At 37.2% G+C, this 19,271-nt stretch overlaps 2 protein-coding genes across 4 annotated transcripts in view; one reads left to right on the top strand and one right to left on the bottom strand.

Annotated features, from left to right (window-relative positions):
• Positions 1-19,271, top strand: part of LOC129577366 (insulin-like growth factor-binding protein complex acid labile subunit) — a 95,580-nt gene that overhangs the window by 25,231 nt on the left and 51,078 nt on the right. The gene's annotated exons all lie outside the window — the stretch shown is intronic.
• On the bottom strand, positions 2,731-4,434 carry LOC129577371 (uncharacterized). Of its 2 annotated transcripts, XM_055464268.1 has the most exons (3): positions 4,365-4,434; positions 3,264-4,266; positions 2,731-3,171 (listed from the first exon to the last, which is right to left on the bottom strand). In XM_055464268.1, the coding sequence occupies exons 1-3, from the start codon at positions 4,422-4,424 to the stop codon at positions 3,155-3,157; spliced, it is 1,080 nt and encodes a 359-aa protein (XP_055320243.1). In that variant the 5' UTR covers positions 4,425-4,434; the 3' UTR covers positions 2,731-3,154. The 2 variants fall into 2 exon arrangements, with proteins under 2 accessions (XP_055320243.1, XP_055320242.1); XM_055464267.1 differs by having other exon boundaries at positions 2,731-4,266.

Below are 19,271 nucleotides of genomic sequence, written 5' to 3'. Positions count from 1 at the left end.
TTCATTTCAGGACAGAGATGATCTTGTGTAGCCAGATAAATCGTTGATTTTAATCAATTTGCTCCGATTGTTGAAATTGCTGTTCACACATTTCATTCACAGTTGCATGAAGCTTGTCAAAATAAACCATTGTTGACATTTCTTCGGTACGCTCCAGATCAAATTCAACGTCGATGTTTTGCTCGCGCTTTGAGTTTGGCACCTCTTTCAGTAGGTCTACAAATCGATCAATCAACCCGATTAGATATTTGGAAAGAAAAAATTAGTTAACAAACATATACCATCAATTTGTGCATTCATGTCTGCTGCTCGTTCATCGTCCGATATCCCATTGTTGTGACTCAAAATGTCATAATAATAATTGTTGGTGGCATTTACCATAATTTGAGCGATTTCAACTTTCTTCCGCTTTCGTGATGCAATAACTACCCATTGGTTGGCACGATCAACTTAATAAGGTTGTCAAAGCATTGAAACAAAAAATGAAGTTTTGTTCAAATTCAATTTTATTCCGGCAAAATTAAACTCTGTTCGATCCAAGGAAAAAAATACACACATACAGTCTGTCTAGTTATAGACGATAAGGGAAAACGATGTTCAAATTTGAATATATTTAAATAGGCTTTTTGGTGTGGTCAGATGCGACTCTAACCTCGGCCGCAAACTGCATTTGACAGATGTAAAGTCACATTGGTGCTCTTATTTTAATTGAAAACATGAATTCGGAATACTATACTAAACGTTTCGAAGCAGTTTTCCTGCATTTGCATCCACGCGGGCCAAAATTATCGCTTACAGCGACCGCCCGATACATTAAAAAAACGGTGCCATTCGTCCAGCGTTGGGTAGAACAATATAAACGTGAAAAAAATGTGAACGACCAGCCAAACATTAAGCCCAACCGAGCATACACGCCGAAGCAAGATCAGCATATTGCTAAGGTTTTCGATCAAAACCCAGGTTTGTCGTTGCGTCAGGGGGTACAACGACTACGTCGATCAAATATCAACGTTTCAAGAGAGACACTGCGAAAGAGATTAGGTAAAATGTCGTTAAAGTATCGCTCCACAATGAAAAAACCTCTTTTGAAACCAGAACATATCGAAAAACGACTACAACCGAAAATTTGGACACTGATTGGAGCAAAGTTATATACACAGATGAATCATAGTTTTGGTTGTCGAATTCCCTCACCCATACTTGGTGCACACGCGAAAAAAGAACGGTGGTTCGCACGGTTAAGCATCCGCAAAAGGTGCATGTGTATGGAGCATTCTGTGAAGCCGGTTTTGGTAAATTAACCGTGTTTACTGGTATCCTAGAGAAGTATCGAATGCGCCAGTTGTACAAATCGACATTGCTCCCCACCGCCAAGAAGTTCTATGGCAACGATACGTCGAAATGGATTCTACAAGAAGACAACGACCCAAAACACAAAAGTCGTTTATGTACTGCTTGGAAAGAGGAAAATGGGATTCAACAGATGGATTGGCCGGCTCAATCTCCAGACTGCAATCCGATTGAAAACGTTTGGTCCATCATGAAGCAGAGACTCAAAGGCAAACATATTCGAAGCACAAAACATCTCACTTTGTTCTTGAAGCGCCAGTGGGACAGCCTTTCGCGAGAATATGCTGAAAATTTGAGCAAAAGTATGCCTTCACGCTGTGCCCGTGTTATCGAAAAACAAGGCGAATGGATTAACTATTGAATTGTTTGCGACCGAGCTGAAGGCTCAATAAAAATATCTCGAAAGAGAAATTTGAAAAATTCTTGTGTTTTCACTTAGATATCCCTTATCGTCTATAACTAGACAGACTGTAGGGTAGAGGTTTGTAAGTTGACCATGCATGTAAGTTGACCACCCCGTGGTATTTCATATTTCTGACACTAAAAATGCCAGAATTTGCACTTTCAACGTCATTAAAACAAGCGACTCCACTTTAATTTGATTTCTGGGCCAAAAAACGCTTTGTTAGTTAGTCATACAAGCACTGTGTACTTTTTCGAGAAAAATAATCAAAATATTTACCGGTCATCGGAAATTGGATAATTTGTATCAATATCGAGAAGTGAATATAATCTTTACATAGCAGTTTTTAATGTATGTTCATAATCCAATGCCAATTCCAAGCAGTTAGTGGCTTGAAAAAAAAAATGATACATTTTGCAAAGTCATCAAAAAATGTAAGTTGACCACCCTTTGGACTTCTAAGTTGATTTCCACTGTCTTAATTTTTTACATGTTGGAATTCTGAACCAATTCAATTTTAAAGTATTTTTATTGCATTTTAGTGAAATTTTGGGCAATATTTTTCAATTTTCGAAATATATCAGAATAACATGGAACCGATAACACTTTTCATCAGAAATATTCAACATTGTTCTTATTTTTGCGTCTAAAGCCAATAATTTGAATGAAAATGGAAGAAACAATTTTAAATTTTGTAAATCAGGTGTTTTTACTCAATGTTTCTTACATTATTGGGGATTTTTCAGGGGGTGGTCAACTTACATGCCATAATTTTTTTCTTCTCAATTTCAAGCCACTTGGAAAATCGATTGAATTTTTTTTTTTTTTTAATAAATCGAATAAGTTTCTTCAGCAAAATTGTAGATTTTGAGGTCCTCTTTCCAACGGTATTCTTACATTTACGATATCTCGATTTTTCGAAAAGTTATGAAAATATCAAGGATCCATGGTCAACTTACAAACCTCTCCCCTATTCTACATTGACAATTAGAAACAGCATAAAGCTGCTCTTGTCAAATTGTACGCAATTCGATTTTTTTTTCATTTGATTAAGCAAAAAAGAAAATGGCGATGACAATACAATGAGAGAAGACAAATTTAATTTATTGCACAATTTACTACGGCATCAAAATTGGCCGAGTAGCCAATACAAAATAGTGGAAAAATAGGTTCTGACATCAAATTTTTTTTAGATGGGATCAGACCAAAAATTCATGATGGGGTCAAAAAAAATTAACTCTAGTTTTCGGGAAAAAAGTGAAGATCAAAAATAGGTCCTCACTTTTGAAAAATCAAAGAGGGTGTCAAACAAAATCAAGTCGGAATTATTGATATTCTTGATGGGTCGACAAAATCACGTTGCGGGTCAAAAAACGCCAGCATGGGTCAAAATCAACCAGATCAGGATGCGTCAGAATCTATGAGTGGGAATTAAAATGAATTAATTAGTGGTACTGACGCTGCGCAGATTTATATAATTCGTATGCTTTTCTGGCGGCCTGTTCATTACCAGCCTGTTCTGATCGTGTCGCCGAAACTCGTGCTGCTACTGCTGCTGCTGGTGGCGGTAGCGAATCCGGTGCTGATTGATCTTCTGGCATAGCTGCATTCATATCTGAAGGTTTAATATCATACATTTGGGAATTATATGAAGCAAAATCCGAATCGACCGGCGAGCCATCTGAATCATCCGAGCTATCTTGATCTGAATCATCTTCATTTGAGCCATCTTCATCTGAGCCATTTGCAAATGAATTTGAATTCTCATCTTGTGTCAGACGAACTTCTTCGTCATAACGTCTACGGTGGTGTACACGAATCGGTTTCTCAAAAATATAGAATGGTAGTCTTTTTATCACACTTTCCATAATGCTTGGTTTCTTTGAAGGCGATTTTGGTCGTTGATGTTCTTCCGATGGAACATCACAAGGTTGGGGCAATTGGCCAGGCAAAACAACAGGAAAATTAATTGTTATAGGGGATCCAGGCCATAGAGGCCATGGCTGCCCCCATGGAACACCTCCAGATGGCAATTGACCAGGTGAAACAGCAGGAAAATTAGGTATTATAGAGGATTCAAGCCATTGCTTCCTCGATGGATTTTTCAGCCATGGAAACAACCCAATAATCTTACGTATTTGATTTTCATCAATTTGCAAATTCGGCCATTGAGCAGGCAAATTCGGAAAGCCAGGCGATAGAGATCCTAGCTGCCCCCCTGGATTTTGCAGCCATGGAACCATCCTATTAATCTCACCCATTTGATTTTCATCAAGTTGAAAATTCGATGAAACAGGTGTTCCAGTTCCAGGTGACCATTGACCTCCAGGAAATCCTGGCCAACCGATGTGACCACCTATACCACCACTTATACCACCATTTATACCACCATTTATACCACCATTTATTCCACCACCAAAGCCACCGATTTGAGCACCGATATGACCATTTAAGCCACCACCGATACCGAATCCATTAAGTAGGTAGTTTAATGGACCACTTTCAGAATATTCCTTGAAACAAAAGTGTACAAATTAACATATGTTCACTATGAAATATTGAATTATCATTATCAATCATAAAAGCGAATGTTGAAAAACCAAATTTTTACCTGAGATGCAACAGTCGCAAAAAGTATAAATAATGAAATACACAGAGCTTTCGAGGTCATTTTGACCAAATAAAATCTTGTCGAATGCGCTGCTCGCCGATATAACCACTTTTATAACCACTTCTCAGCTTGAATCTTATCAGGGAAATCGAATCGAGCATATCCATTGGCAATGGAGAGAAAACAAAAGGAACAATTGATTCGAATTTGCAAAACCAATTTGAGTGGTAATAATTGATCGGTTATAGAAAATGCTAATTTCCGAATTTTACCATTTCCATTCTCGTTATTTTTATTCATTTTGCTTTCACAAAAAGTAAAATTTATGAAATTTTCAACGAAGCAAATCGACGTAAATTTCGATTGTTCAAATATTATCGATTTGTAATGCATTTGAACTCCACACTGTTCAGGAAGCGCATATGAACGTCTAATTGAAGCAAAATTCAATTAAAAACCAAATCGCCTATGTGATGCAATTTGATTTTATTTTAAATCTGTATTCAAATGGAATATATTGACAAATGTGCAACGATATATTCGGGTTTTTCTTCCTCTTCTTCTCCATCTAATGATGAGCGTTCATGCCATAAGCTTACTTACATTTGAATGCGTCACAGCACATGAGGAGGAAAGAGAAGGGTGAAAACGAACATACAAAAACGCGTTCGATGCATGTAAACCAATTCTAGGAAACAATTTATTTTCATTTTGTCAGCTCGATATTTTCTATTAAACTTTGATTTATGAACCAATAAATACGTGCAATCAGTTGGCTTGTGCCAGCGCGCCATTACAACGCTCTATGAAATATTCAGTACGTAAGTCACGTTGATATTTATCGTAATAGATATCAAGTAAATTTCGGTGAATTGTGTCAGTAATCCGACTGACATTTATGAAACGAATTGGTTGCGTTTCGTTATGAATTTTTCATTTCGAATGTATGAATTGATGTGTACCAAGAAGTCATCACGTTTTTCGCTCAACAATGAAGAAGCAAAAAGAAACGAAAGAAGTAAATTGATAATGTTATCTATTGGACAAGCCGTGTATCACATTATTGTGAGCATAATTTTAAATGACAGAAATAAAAATTCCGTGCGAAATTCACAAGATTTGGAATTTGTGGCGACGACGCAGGTGACCAGCTTGTAGACATATTGATTAAATCTTTTGCTGGAGAACCGAAATTGTCATCGGAATAAATCGCACGAAATGTGTTTGTCGCTTTGCTCTCTCTCTCTCTTATTCCATGGATTTTAATGGGATTTGCTATTATATAATCAGCATAAGAAAATCCATTAAAATCTTAAAGGCTCACAAATATCCCGAGAATGGCCTGAATAAATACTAATCTTCAATCCCAAGTTCAAATACCTACCGCAGTGGCATTTGCGCAAGAATAGAGACAGAAGATAAATATAATAAAACACATGCTACTTTTCGCAGTATATTCTCATTGTCGTACCCACTTCGGTTAGAGAAAAGTGAAAAAGCGAATCAGAACAATTACAATTTGAAGGGAATGCGCACAAGTCGAAAATGATTTTAACGATGCTCTCTCTCTCTCTCTCTGTGTGTGTGTGTGTCTCTCTGTCTCTCTCTCTCTCTCTCTCTCTCTCTCTCTCTCTCTCTCTCTCTCTTGAGGCAGCGAACGAACGCGCTTTCACAATGAAAATAGTAGTTGTGAGTGTGGCGCAATTAAGTTGCGAATTATTAATAAAATCTATTGTGAAAAGAGAAACGTCATTTGACCGACTTCCAAAGGCATGAGCTCATAGACGTTATTCTCCCATTCGCATGCCCATTGCCATATTTGCCAACGTGCACTGTTCTAATCAAATAAAGCATCATTTTTTCGTTGTTGTATTACTGTTGTTGTTGCTGTTGTTCTTTCTCTTGCCGTCATTGTGTCTGTTTTGCCAATTGAAACATTTAAGAAGGGGCTTGCTGTTGAACATTTTCATTTTTCAAGCAACATCCGCACACACATAAAATATATACAACAACAAGACCAAGAAGGGAGGCTCATCGAAAGCAAAACAATAAAAATGAAAGAAGATCCAAGAGAAATGGCATACAGACGAGTGGGTAGATTCGGTGCTGTGCTGAAAATCACCGGAAAAATGCTACAACAAGAAATTAATAGCTGCACATAATTCGTTATAATTACAAGAAAACACGGCAACGAGAGGGAAAAAAACAAATTTCATTAAATACGGAAGCGCATAGAAAACTGAATGTGTCTGTGCGCCAGAGCTTTTACTACGTACTCTACCATTCCATATTGTACTGTACTGTACTGTGATGAGATAGATGCCGAAAAATACGTGGTATATATTCCACGAGCACAGTATATTAACACGTGAAAATGAAGACAAAGCGATTCATTGTTGCACACGAGCTCGGTAACTCTAACTCTCTCTCTCTCACTCTCGCACTTTTGCTTCCCCGCAATCTGGTTTGCTTCTCCTCGGGCGCTTGAGTGCTTCTTGGCAAACACAAAGCAGCTACTTTGGCCCAACACAATACACATACATAACCATTGAATGAACTAAAATAATAATAATCTCTAACGAAAATGTGTCTACAAGTGATAAATAGATTCGCATCGTCCAACTAAACAAGCACAACAAAGACCAGGCAACATATGCTGTGGATATTGCGGTAAAGCGGCAAAAGCAAAATTGATGTGATGAAGTACCAGCGCATATGAGCGGTGTCTTGAGTGTATTTCAATGTTTATGTGACACACATTCAACAGTACGAGAATAATTTTGTTGTGAGAAATAGAGAGGTCTCATTCCACTCTTCCTCTCATCCATTGTCTCTGTCTGTGACTCTGTCTATAAGTGTGTTTGTTTGTACACTATGCATTCGGTATGAATGTTAACGACACAACTGAGCGGTGTGCCAGAGCTCATTGGATTGTTCCGAACAAATTGAAGTAGTGCCTGAAAATATGTTAATTCAACGAAAACTGTGTGGAATTTATTCTGTGGCTTGCACCTAGCAACTGAATCGAAATGAATGAAATGGTGCTGAGCTTCAACAACACAACGATAACGATGCCGATGCTCTTGATGATGATGGTGATGATGTGAAATGGAACAATGTTGTCGATTAAGAAAATTGCTAAAGCTGAAAATGACACACAGAAAAAGAGAATTGGGATACTTGTTTAATGACTTACGATACGTTCACCAGAGAAAGTGAGAGTGATGGAGAAAAAAAAAATTGCCGAATTCGGTCCCAATGGAATTATGAAAGCTTTACGCTTTGAAATTAGCTCATGCACACACTGGCCAATTTGCATTTTTCGTCTCATGGAACAATTCAAAAGTCGAAATGTCGATTATTCCCTTTCGGGTTCCTTTTTTCTCCATCTTATCTCTACCTCTTCTTTCGTTCGCTCCCATTCACCATCTCGTTCGATGCGAAACCGTCAAATGATGCAATACCCTCGCATCCACTTTATGGAATCCCAAAAAATAATGTGAATCGAAACCTTTTCTTCGGCATAAAAAATTAAGAACTTTCTTGATAGCCAAACATTCTCTAACCTGCCTCCCGTACCATTTCATACGAATGGAATTTCGTTTTGTTTGCTGTTGTTGCCAAAATTGCTATATGAATACACTTGAATATGTTTATCTTTTCCGGTCAGCGAAGGCATCCAAGAATGGCCACTTTGTTCAAACGATAGTAATCGACTTTTGGCTCACTTTTTCGCTTTCACAGCAATGCTTTCGCACATTTGTTTCCATTGCCTCATTGGTTTTCCTTCCGACAGGCGCACTTTTTTTTGGTTTCTTACTTTTTATATGCTTCATCATATATACAAAGTATGGTCAAATCACGCGTACAAACAGTATAAAATCAACTAAACAATAAAATTTTGTACAGGAAAAAAAGTTGCGTGATTGAAAATCTCCGGATTAAAGGACAATTGACAGAACTTATGACTCAATAAAACACGCCAAAACACTTTGTTCTCCCACATTTTGATGACACATATATTAGCCGAGTCCACCGGAAAATTCACATTGCATTGACCAATTCGACGGAAATAAAATACATTAAAAATTATGACGAAAGTAAATAACAATTCGTCGAAAACATTTATTATGTTTTTATTTATTTTTCGAGTAACACCGGCGAAAAAGGAATCATATTATGAAACGAAAAGCAATGCATCGCATGAATGCAGAGAATCGTATTAGCTATTCAGAAATGAAACTTTTTCATCTACTAGCTGCTAGTTTTAAATTGAAAACTTTTCGTATGCATATAATAATGGTTTCAAGCCAAACATTCTACATTGTGTATGTGTGTGTGTGTGTGTGTGTGTGTGGTGTTGGCAATAAACTATGCTCTCTGTGAGAAATTGGTGAAAAATGTTTGCGGTTTGAATGTGCATTTTTTCTATGGTAGAAACCACACTTAGTTAACACTATGTGTTGAACGAAAAGTAATTTAAAAAAAAAGGATTTATGATTGCAAGTTCAGAACTTTGTTTAGTTTAAATTCTGCTCCCTAAAATCAACAGCTTTTTTATCACTGAAAAATTTAGTAAACCATTTTTTGCACATACCACAATGACGATTCCCTCCCCTTTTTTTGAATGGATTGAATCATTTTCACTTGCAATGAACATGTGAATGGTGTTCGAATTGAAAAATAAGGTAAAGCAAAACGATGAATTCGCTTTTGGAAATTCCATTGCTGACACGTACACCCCGTCGGTAAATTAATTATTCAATTAAATTGCAATGAAACGGGTTTTACGTGTAAAGTAAGCGGTATGAACGAGATGTAGATTCAACAGTGTTGAGTTTTTATTTTGGTGATAAATTGTGCATTGCTTTCTGGAAGCAAATAGAGTCGAATCAGGGAGACAGAGAGAACGGGAGATAGAGCGAGTGTATGTGTGTTTGTGTCGAGTTGAGAGTAGTGGCGCATTTTGTCCATGCAATTTAATCTGCATTATCCGGCACGCGATGTCAGTGCATTTCAGATTGAAATACTTGCTCGCGCCCATAACCGTGCTCATAATCGGCTTTGCAAGATGCGACGAACGTACGAAATTTTCTGAATATTGAATGATGGTGTCTGGTCTGGCTATATTTGCGTATAATTAACATTGTGTAATTAATTTTGCTTCGGTGCAGCATTTCATGAAAATTCGCACTAATTCTGTCACTGGGAATGATGATGTTGTACTCCTTTAATTCAAAAACCGTGCTCGCTACACTCGCGCACTTCAGATGGCACTTCAGTTTCAATTTGAATGCCGACAACTTGTTTGTGTGTCTCAGTTTGTAGAGTAGTTTTTGGGTGCATTTTTAATGAATTCCATAATAACGAAATAATTCTTATCGCGTTTCATTTTCTTTTCTTTCGCTGCAAAGAAGCGAAAAAACAAACAAACAAACAAAAGAAAATGCTGAGTCTTAATGCTTATGCTGCATGTTGTAATGTTAAAATTGAAGGAGTTTTCAGTGGAAATTTTGTAAATAAATAATCGAGATGAAGCTGAAAATCGCTTCCAAAAACTTGAGCACACAGCAGCACCAGCATTGAGATACCGTAAAATCAGAAAAAAACGCTACCGAGAAATTGTCATGGAGAACATTTCAATGAATTTAAAATGGTGTCTCCAGTTGGTTTTGGATGTGTGCGAAAGAAAGAGAGTAAGTTGCTACTGGAAAAAAGTTGGCGTGAAAGAAGCGAAAAAAAAACACTTTACGGCCCTGGACGTGCCAAGCCACTTAAAATGGTTTTATAATTTAACATGTCATTTCGTTAAAAAGCTCTTCAGTTGCTCAGCAACATTTTGTACAATATGTCTGATGTTGTGATGTGATAAAGGTGCAAATGAATTGAGACAAAAGCTGCATAAAGTGCCTAATCAATGGCATACCATCAGAATTTCATCTCTCGTTAGCTGTTGGCACTTGTTAAGCGTTAGCACTTATCGTGATGCACATTCACACAACCGACGAGCTCGAAATCTCTTTTTCACACCGCGCACCTGCATGGCTGTTTCAACGTTATTATCGTTATGAATGCGCTGTTTTTTTTATTAATACAATTTACTTTGGTTGCAACGGCCGTTGAATGCAGATTTTGCGTAAAATTTTATGTGAATCGCGCACGGTGAAACTGCAAAACAGCATTCGAGCGGGCAACAGATGTTCGCCGTTCATTGCACGATGCCATTTCAGAATAATGCTTTCATAGCGCTATCTAAAAAACCATTTTCTGTCATTTTTTACTGCATGTTCCCCGACCCTGTATAAATGGAATTCCCGCTAAATCTTCATTGAAATTTAAACATTCACAGAAAAAAAATCTCTACCTCTTTATCTGATTTTCAGAGAAAAAAATCTCTACCTCTTTATCTGATTTTTCGTACTTCTTTTTTCCGGCGATGGATATTTTTTTTTCATTTCGAAGGAAAAACCATTCAAAAATGTTACCTTTGGCGAAAGAAAGCGGATCCTTTTAGGTTAAATGTAACGGAAAACTGAAGAGTAAACACGAATTGATAGCGCTAAGTCGCACTGAAACGAAAATAACAAAAATGAGTTCACTTGGTTTAGGGAATGATCTGACTTGTTTTTGCTTTGAAAACACGCTAAATTCGTCCATAAAAGTCTTCAATTAATGGGAATATTCGATTGAAACTATAAAATTTCACATGAATGACATGGGGCGTTATTTGAAGGAAATAGTTTTTTGTTTCTCCTTTAAATGCAAGTGTATGCTCATTTAACTATCATCCATTGTCATATTTTTGGATTCGGATGTGTCAAATTCGTAGCTGATGCATTTTTCTATGACAAAAGCTCTATTCAGTTGAAAGAAAGAGAAAAAAAGAAGGTTCTATGACCGATGAATGGGAAAAAATGAACAGTCTCAGTACAAAATCGGTGAAAATAACATTGTCTCTCCGAGTTTGTTGTGCTGCGGCTGTGTAACGTCCGATTGCCATGCTTAGCGTACGTGAGCGCAACATCAATGCAAATTTCCATTGAAATGCACACAGTAACAGAGAGGGAGAGAGCGAAAAAAGCGAGCGTACTAAAATTAATGTGTATACAAAATTGAATTTGCCGTATGTTTTTCGAGTTCATTCCGTGGGATTTATTTGTTCACCCCGGATTGAGTGACGTGATTTCGTGCAACAAACAAAGTGTACACAAGCGCCACATCACATAATGCTGAGTACACAATGAAAACGGCAAATGATTTTGTAAAAGCTCTCTGGATGGAAATAACGCTGACGAAAGAGAAGAAAGAAAAACGTGTGCATGTTTATTCAAACCCGTCGTCAACTGTGTGTATTTGTGTGTGTGTGTGTGTTTTTTTTTTTCATTTTCGTGCGCTCGCATTTGCCCAGAAAAATCACTTTTTCACAATTAAGTGCATAAAAATAAAATCCATACACCGTTTCTTATGAGATTGTACTGTTGGTTGGAGGCTATCGCATGGACAATTTCATTTCATTTTGCTTTTCTTTGAAAATTCACAGCTTTTCTTCGTTAAAATATTAGACTTTTCACGCATAAAAATAAATAAAATTAAAAGAAGCAAATTTTCATTGCATTCAGTCGATTAAATTTGAATTTTGAAGAAAAAAAAAGTTTGTTTCATTATGTATTTTTTTCTTGTCTTTCGTTACAGGTGAGAAAGTGGAAAGAAAACCCCCCGTTCAAAGAGAGTGAATCGTGAAAATTAAGCCGTTACGATTCAATAGATTCCAAATGGTTGATGAAAGGTGGCCGATATATTTTCAGTAGGTAAATTTTTCGCGTTTATCTCCACATCGGCTGATACAGCTTGCTGGCTGTACCACGCTGACTGGCTGCTTGGTTGAACTGAAGTGTACGTTCCAATTTTTCAAGAATAATAAAAAACATTCCAACGAAATAGAAATATTCCGTCAACTGACTTTTTCTCGAGAAATTCAATTTCGTTTCGGAGCAACACATTCTTTCGTCTCAACTACTACTGCTTTGTGAAATCGATTTTTTTCCGACGAGTGTGTGCGTTTTTTTATTTCGCAAAGCAAAACGAAAAGAAAGAAGCGGTATATCGATGCACTTGAGATACTGAGTATTTTTTTTTCTCACATATTCGACGTGAGAAACTTTATGGGGAATGCTTTATCTAGTATTTTTGCCCAGCACACACACACACACAGAGAGAGACATACATACACTCCGAATTGATACGTACCGAAAAAGAGCAAGCGCAAGAGGAAAAAAAACGCACAGCAAAAACAAAAACATCCCATTCGATGGAAATGAAAAGAAAACATAAAGTGCACTCGAACGCTTCACCGTTCGGTTCAGCATCAATCGTTCGCTCGTTCGTTCGTTCGTTCTCGTTCTCTATTTGCACTCTAATGCTTTACTCACGCGCGCTCATGGGACCCATAAACGAAAATGACAGTTTAATAAATTTTATTCCCATTCAATTTTCCCTAATACGATCTCGTGAACATTCAAACGATTTTGTGTGACAACAACGACCGAGTGTATTTCGTCTCTCGTTGATTACATATTTTATTGCAACAAAAATATCATCGTGAACAGAAACTCAAAAAAATTTGAAGAGAAAAAAAAAACGGAGACAAATATGAGCAAAGAAGAGCAACAAAAAAAAACAAACATTGAAAATGTCATTGGTATTCTTATGGTTTTGTATTATTTTATAGAAATAGAGTATATGAGAGTATCTTATTGAAATGGATCCATTCGATTGTAGTACTACTGTGTCCAAAAAGTAAGGTGACATTGCATTTAAAATTTAGCGCGCTGGGGAATTTGAAAAAATCCTTTTATTTTTAGGTTGGTAGGACTGTCTTTGACATCCCTGCCAAATTACACGTCAAAATATTCATTAGTGTTTGAGATACGCTTCGTTTTGTGGACTGCTAAAAGTGAATTTCTCGTTTTTTGCGATGTCGAAATTTGTTGATCAAAGAATTTGCATTAAATTTTGTTTGCGGAATCAATTTTCTGCTGCGGATTCGTTGAGGATGGTGCAGAAAGCCTTTGGTGATGAGGCTATGTCGAAAAAAAATGTTTACAAGTGGTATAGTGAGTTCCAAGCAGGCCGTGAATGTGTCGAAGACGAAGAGCGTGCTGGGCGACCATCAACCTCAACCGACGAAGCTCACGTCCAAAAAATTAAAGATTTGGTGTTGGAAAACCGTCGATTAACGATTAGAGACCTTGCTGATGATATTGGCATATCGAAAGGCTCAGTCAATACCATTTTGAAGGATGTTTTGGGCCTCAAACGCGTCAAATCTCGACTGGTACCGAAATCATTGAATTTTTTGGAAAAAAGGTGTCGAGTTGACGTGTGTGAAACAATGCTTTCTGACTACATTGACAAGACGAAATGCATGATCACTGGAGACGAGATTTGGATCTATGCTTACGACCCGGAAACAACCGACCAATCGAGCGAATATCGTGCCAAAGGTGAGCCGAGACCAAAAAAACCGCGCCAAAGTCGCTCAAAAATCAAGGTCATGTTGACTGTTTTCTTCGATTATCGGGGTGTTGTGCATTATGAGTTCCTTCCCCCGGGTCAAACAGTCAACAAGGAATATTATTTGAGTGTTATGCGTCGTTTGCGTAACGCTATCCGCCAAAAGAGGCCGGAATTGTGGAAAGACAACTCTTGGTTTTTGCACCATGATAATGCATCGTCTCACAATGCGATCATTCTTCGTGAACATTTCGCCAAAAACTCGACTCATATCGTTCCACAACCACCGTATTCACCTGATTTGGCACCGTGCGACTTCTGGCTGTTCAACAAGCTCAAAAGACCGCTCCGGGGACACCGTTTTGAGACGATAGAGCAGATTGAAGCCGCAGCGAAGACGGAGCTGAGGGCCATCCCTGAAGTCGACTTTTTTAACTGTTTCGAAGATTGGAAAATCCGTTGGCATAAGTGCATTGTATCGGGAGGGGATTACTTTGAAGGCGATGAAATTGATTTGGAAGAATAAATAAAGAATTTTCAAAATAAATGCAATGTCACCTTACTTTTTGGACACAGTAGTATTTTCTCAGTACATGGACGGAATGAATAGATATAAACAACAAAAAACATACACACACAATGAACTAGAGGAATACTGTTGAACTATAAATGGAAAATTGAAATTGTTTCATTCTCTCACCGAGAGAGAGCTACAATGAATAGAGATGAGATATCTTTTGTGCTGGGATTTGCGAAAATGCGATTCATTCAAAAATGAAAATCAATAGCATTGAGATTATAGTGGTATATACATAGGGATAATCAATAGCATTGAGATTATAGTGGTATATACATAGGGACAAAATGTTATGAATAATGGCTGATTTGGAATGGGGATCTAATAAATTAAGTGATTGTCGAATGTGCTCCAGTCTCAAGAGAGACAGATATATAGCAGGGCTGGCAATATCATTTTGAATCTTGAGTGTTTGTTGAAAAACGATAGCCTTGATTGATTCTATGTAAATAAAATGACGCTGTATGATTTCGATTTATGGTATGAACTGACATTAGATGGACAAAATTTTAGTTCAAGGTTCATTAATCAACGAAGGTCTCTATTGAGTTGACCGAACAAACCCCTAAGGTGAAATTTCATTAAAGGTCCCCCATGGATTGAAATAACCAACATATGAAGGCATGTGCAATGAAAATTATGTACCGACCGATGCATCGAACCTATGCATTTGAAACGGCTGAGCCACTATCACTTCGTAATTCGATGTGATGGAATTTATTGTGCAAAATATGTAAACAAAGCATATCCCCACATTGTTCCCATTGTGGATTGTACCAAACATTCGCTTGACTTGATTGAATAATATTTGGTTTACAATGTGCAGATGGTTTGATGCACACAATGGGCAAGTGTCGTGTTCGGCCACACATTAACATTTTGAAACATGAAAATATGCTAAAATATTCAATAAACCATCGAACATTCAATTTGGAAAGCAGTTACAATTTATTATCATCGAATAAGACCGAATGAAATTTCATCGGTGATTGGTTTGATTCATTTTCATGGTCTCATACAATGCTTTATGTATTCTCTTCGAATTTATAATTGAATCAAACTTGAAATGAAAAGTTCCGTTTTTTTTTCTCAATTGAAAATTCCTTCCGGTAACTAGATTTGACTAACAAATCCACATTAAACAATAGTATTACACTTCGGCTGTACGTTATGCAATTCGAATCGAATGAAAAGCACACTCAACATCGCATACAGTTAATTTGTCGTCGCAACAACATCGAAATCGATGACAAATCGATTCAATTTACTTTGGTGATTCCAATTGTCACGGTTGTTTACAAAATAAATCACACGGCTTGCTTTTATTCTGCAGGTGGTCATGTTCCGCGTCTGCGTATACCATGGATTTTGATTTATCGTTCAAAGTGAGTGAAGCACACAGACTCACCGCTTTGAGCACATTGATTTTGTTTTCACGAAAGTTTCAGAGTGAGTGAATAAGCGAACGGATGCATCGATTTCTCTGCTCGCATATACGTGTCCAGGCGGCCATGTTAGGTGCAAAATAGGGAAAAATGAAGTGATTCATTTTCCAATAGTCACTAGAAACATGCAAACAATAGACACATATACTATGTATGTCACGGTGGTATTATTAACACAGATGCTCGTGTCATACGGAAGTCACAGTGATACAATTTATCAATATTGTAATTCAATTTTTCGCGGTTTTAATATCCACGTTGTGTTTTCTTTCTCTTGCTTCCTTCATCAGCAACAAAGCGAATTGAGCCATTTACTTGCATGCACGTACATTGAATCGTGCCGCTTTTAATTGACAGCTTGAGTTCAATAATTACGTTACAATTAAAATGGAAATTTATACTTTAGATTTCTTTTTTCTTTCGTTCGTTAGTTTCAATTGACGTGTTCGAACATGGACAGATGTTCGATACATTATTAAATTCGAAATTCGATTGGGTATGATTTGACTGTGCAAGCGTTTCAATGCGAGGCTAATTGCCGTCATACAATATTTATTGAGTTCAGCAAATCAGATAAATCGAATGAACAAACACAAACGCTGAGCTCAGTTGGTACACAAATAAAACAAACGAACGAACGAACGAACGAACGAACGAAGAAACAAACGAAATGATAATCAAAACAAAGCATATCAATCATGTCAAAAGAAGAAATACAATTGTTTGCATGTGTATATACTTGTGGTAAATCATGTTTTATTTGAATTTTGCGGTCTCTTTATTGATATCCTTACGTTTTTCCATTCTGTCAAAAATGCCAGCGCTACTGAAACAATGATGCGGTATTTTCGCGTGTATAACTAAGTACATGTCGGTGAAGCCAACGAAAACGACAAAAGTGGTTCAGCGGCGGGTATAGTACTTTCATTTGATGCCAAAATGCTATACCAAAAAAATTGCAAGTTTGGATCAACAAACGATTCGATTTGAGCGAAAATACCTCATGAGATTGATGAGAAAATTATTCAAATATGATTGAAATAACAAATGACTCATTTATGACATATCGTTCCATGTACACCGCCATAGACATGTTTATTTATTGCAATTTGACACAGAGCACGAATGAATGCATCATTTTGAGGGCACATCGTTTAAAATAAATCACCTGAATGTATTCAAATTCATTCGCAAATTTCGGTTCAGTCAGTCATAAGGTCATTTTTCGATGCATGACCCCGAGAAAAATTCGTAAAGAGAAACACAAGAAAAGCAGTCTAGTTTGCTGTTATCCCGTTTTTTTTTTATTATTTAAAATTCCGAACATTTTTCTGATCAAATCGTTCAACACCGACCGAATTTGCAATGCAGACCTTTTGAATGGAGTTAAATTTATGGTCAAACTGTGAAAACAATTTCTGTTTTGTTCACCCACCCCAAATGGGCGTCAAAGGATGGCAACTTATTGATATATATTAATTTGTGTATTCATTGGATTTAGTTGGATGACAGACTAAGAAATATGTTATATTTGTGAGTGAATTTATTCCCGCTGTGATGATTGAATGTAAATAATGTCCACGTATTTCGACAGAGATCTATCGATAGCTTTGCATTTCCAAAAATAAATAGTTTTCGCAATGGTCAATTTAATGGTTGGCACAGTAGATGCAGCAAGTGCATTTGAACAAACACCAAATTCGACACACCTGCTCTCTCCTCTCTTTCTCTCTCTCTCTCTCTCTCGCTCTCTCTCTCTCTCTCTCTCTCTCTCTCGCTCTCTGTGCATAAATCCAAAATACACATTTTCCAATTTGTTTGCTGGTTAACTGGTGTAAACCAAAGCTGAATGGAAAGCGAGTTTGTTTTTTGTTTCGTTTGAAATGACAAATTGGATGTTTACCGTTGCCATTGACTTGCGGCAAAATTCAAACAATTTTATCATTTTTCCATTGTAAATGTGTATGGATATATGACCATGGAATGTGTGCGTTGCCAAATAAAACGACTACGTCAAATGAATGATGACGTTCCAAATTGTGTTAGAAAAAGTCTCGAAAAGTAATTCATCAAATCAAATGCATCATTAAAGAGTCGCAATGTGATATGGAGGACCAATGTTCTTATCGATTTGTTTCCTCATTTAGAAAAAATGCTCGTCAAAAATAATCGACGCGTTTTTTTTAGGAAAGTGTCTTACCGTAAGATGCGTCTAAATTGTAAAGATGAATCAAATAGCAGAACTGTGTTACCGCACAGTCTCTCCGTCTCGTCGTTACATTAAGTGAAATGGATGTGAAAATATTTCGAACCATACCGACACTAGACACACCATTGAGCCAAAATCGTGTAATTGTGCTATTTTACTCCTTGTCTGAACATTGAAAAGTTTATTTCTGAAGTGAAGAGAAAATGCCTTGGGCGCAGCAAATGGTTAACTGGTCGACATGGTATGGGAAAGAGTTCGAATTGCTCATCACCAGAAATAGTACTCTTGGTTATTTTCATTATGTTTTTTTCTTTCGTTACTCGAGAAATTGCTGCTCACACACCAACCCACTCGAAGAAGGGAGAATAGGAGATAGAGTGTGTGTGTGTGTGTGGAGTGTTTGCAAAAAGTTTGCATGAATCTTTGTTGATTTTGGTTTCGTGTTTATTCGTTCGGTTGCTGCACCTTTCTAACTAGCCAAAATGCTTCAGCAAGCAACAGCAACCGAATTCTGTAACCCAGATGGCCTTCTACAATATGGTCTATCTCTTTCGCTGGTTAACTCGCTTTCTCGCTCACTCACATTGCTCGTCTCGACAATAATTTAACATACTGTTTTTCTTGAGATCTCTTCTTTCATTCGTTCGTCCAATTATTTGGAACATGCAAGAGACAGAGAGATGCTCGAATGACAGAACAAAGGAAAGTCCCCTCAAACCCTTTGGCCTGTGCTTATTTGTCAGTTATAATTATTCAGTCGGTTTTCGTTCGCATTCTTGCCTAAGCCGCAAGCAATGCACCCCGAAAATTTGCGTTTTGCACAGCTTATTTTTATGACCGAATAACGAGCATGAAAGCTATTTGTCTGGTTGAAATTGTACGCTTGGTTCGTCAGCCTTTTCAACCACTCACTCTCTTATTCAACATACATACACACAAAACTTTTACGAGCGAACACAAAAACACGCACACACACACACACACATACCACAGTAGTACATTGAGAGAGAGAGAGAGAGAGAGAGAGAGAGAGAGAAAACGATTATTATGACAATAGACTGTTTAATCAAATGTACCAACTCCTTTACTCATTTTCCCTTTTTCTCTATATACATGTCTCTCTCTCTCTCTCTCTCTCTCTCTCTCTCTCTCTCTCTCTCTCT

This window comes from Sitodiplosis mosellana, unplaced genomic scaffold, assembly GCF_009176505.1.
Source record: "Sitodiplosis mosellana isolate CC-2019 unplaced genomic scaffold, AAFC_SMos_1.0 Smas_scaffold_6197, whole genome shotgun sequence".
Lineage (NCBI taxonomy): Eukaryota > Metazoa > Arthropoda > Insecta > Diptera > Cecidomyiidae > Sitodiplosis > Sitodiplosis mosellana.
This window is presented reverse-complemented; position numbering and strand designations above follow the sequence as displayed.

What these genes read in the sequence shown, in the direction of transcription:
- LOC129577371 (XM_055464267.1), bottom strand. Translation starts at nt 4,424, where the DNA reads ATGACCTCGAAAGCTCTGTGTATTTCATTATTTATACTTTTTGCGACT. An exon ending in TTGCGACTGTTGCATCTCAG is followed by an intron (nt 4,267 to 4,364) that starts GTAAAAATTTGG and finishes TTTTGTTTCAAG; the next exon opens with GAATATTCTGAAAGTGGTCC.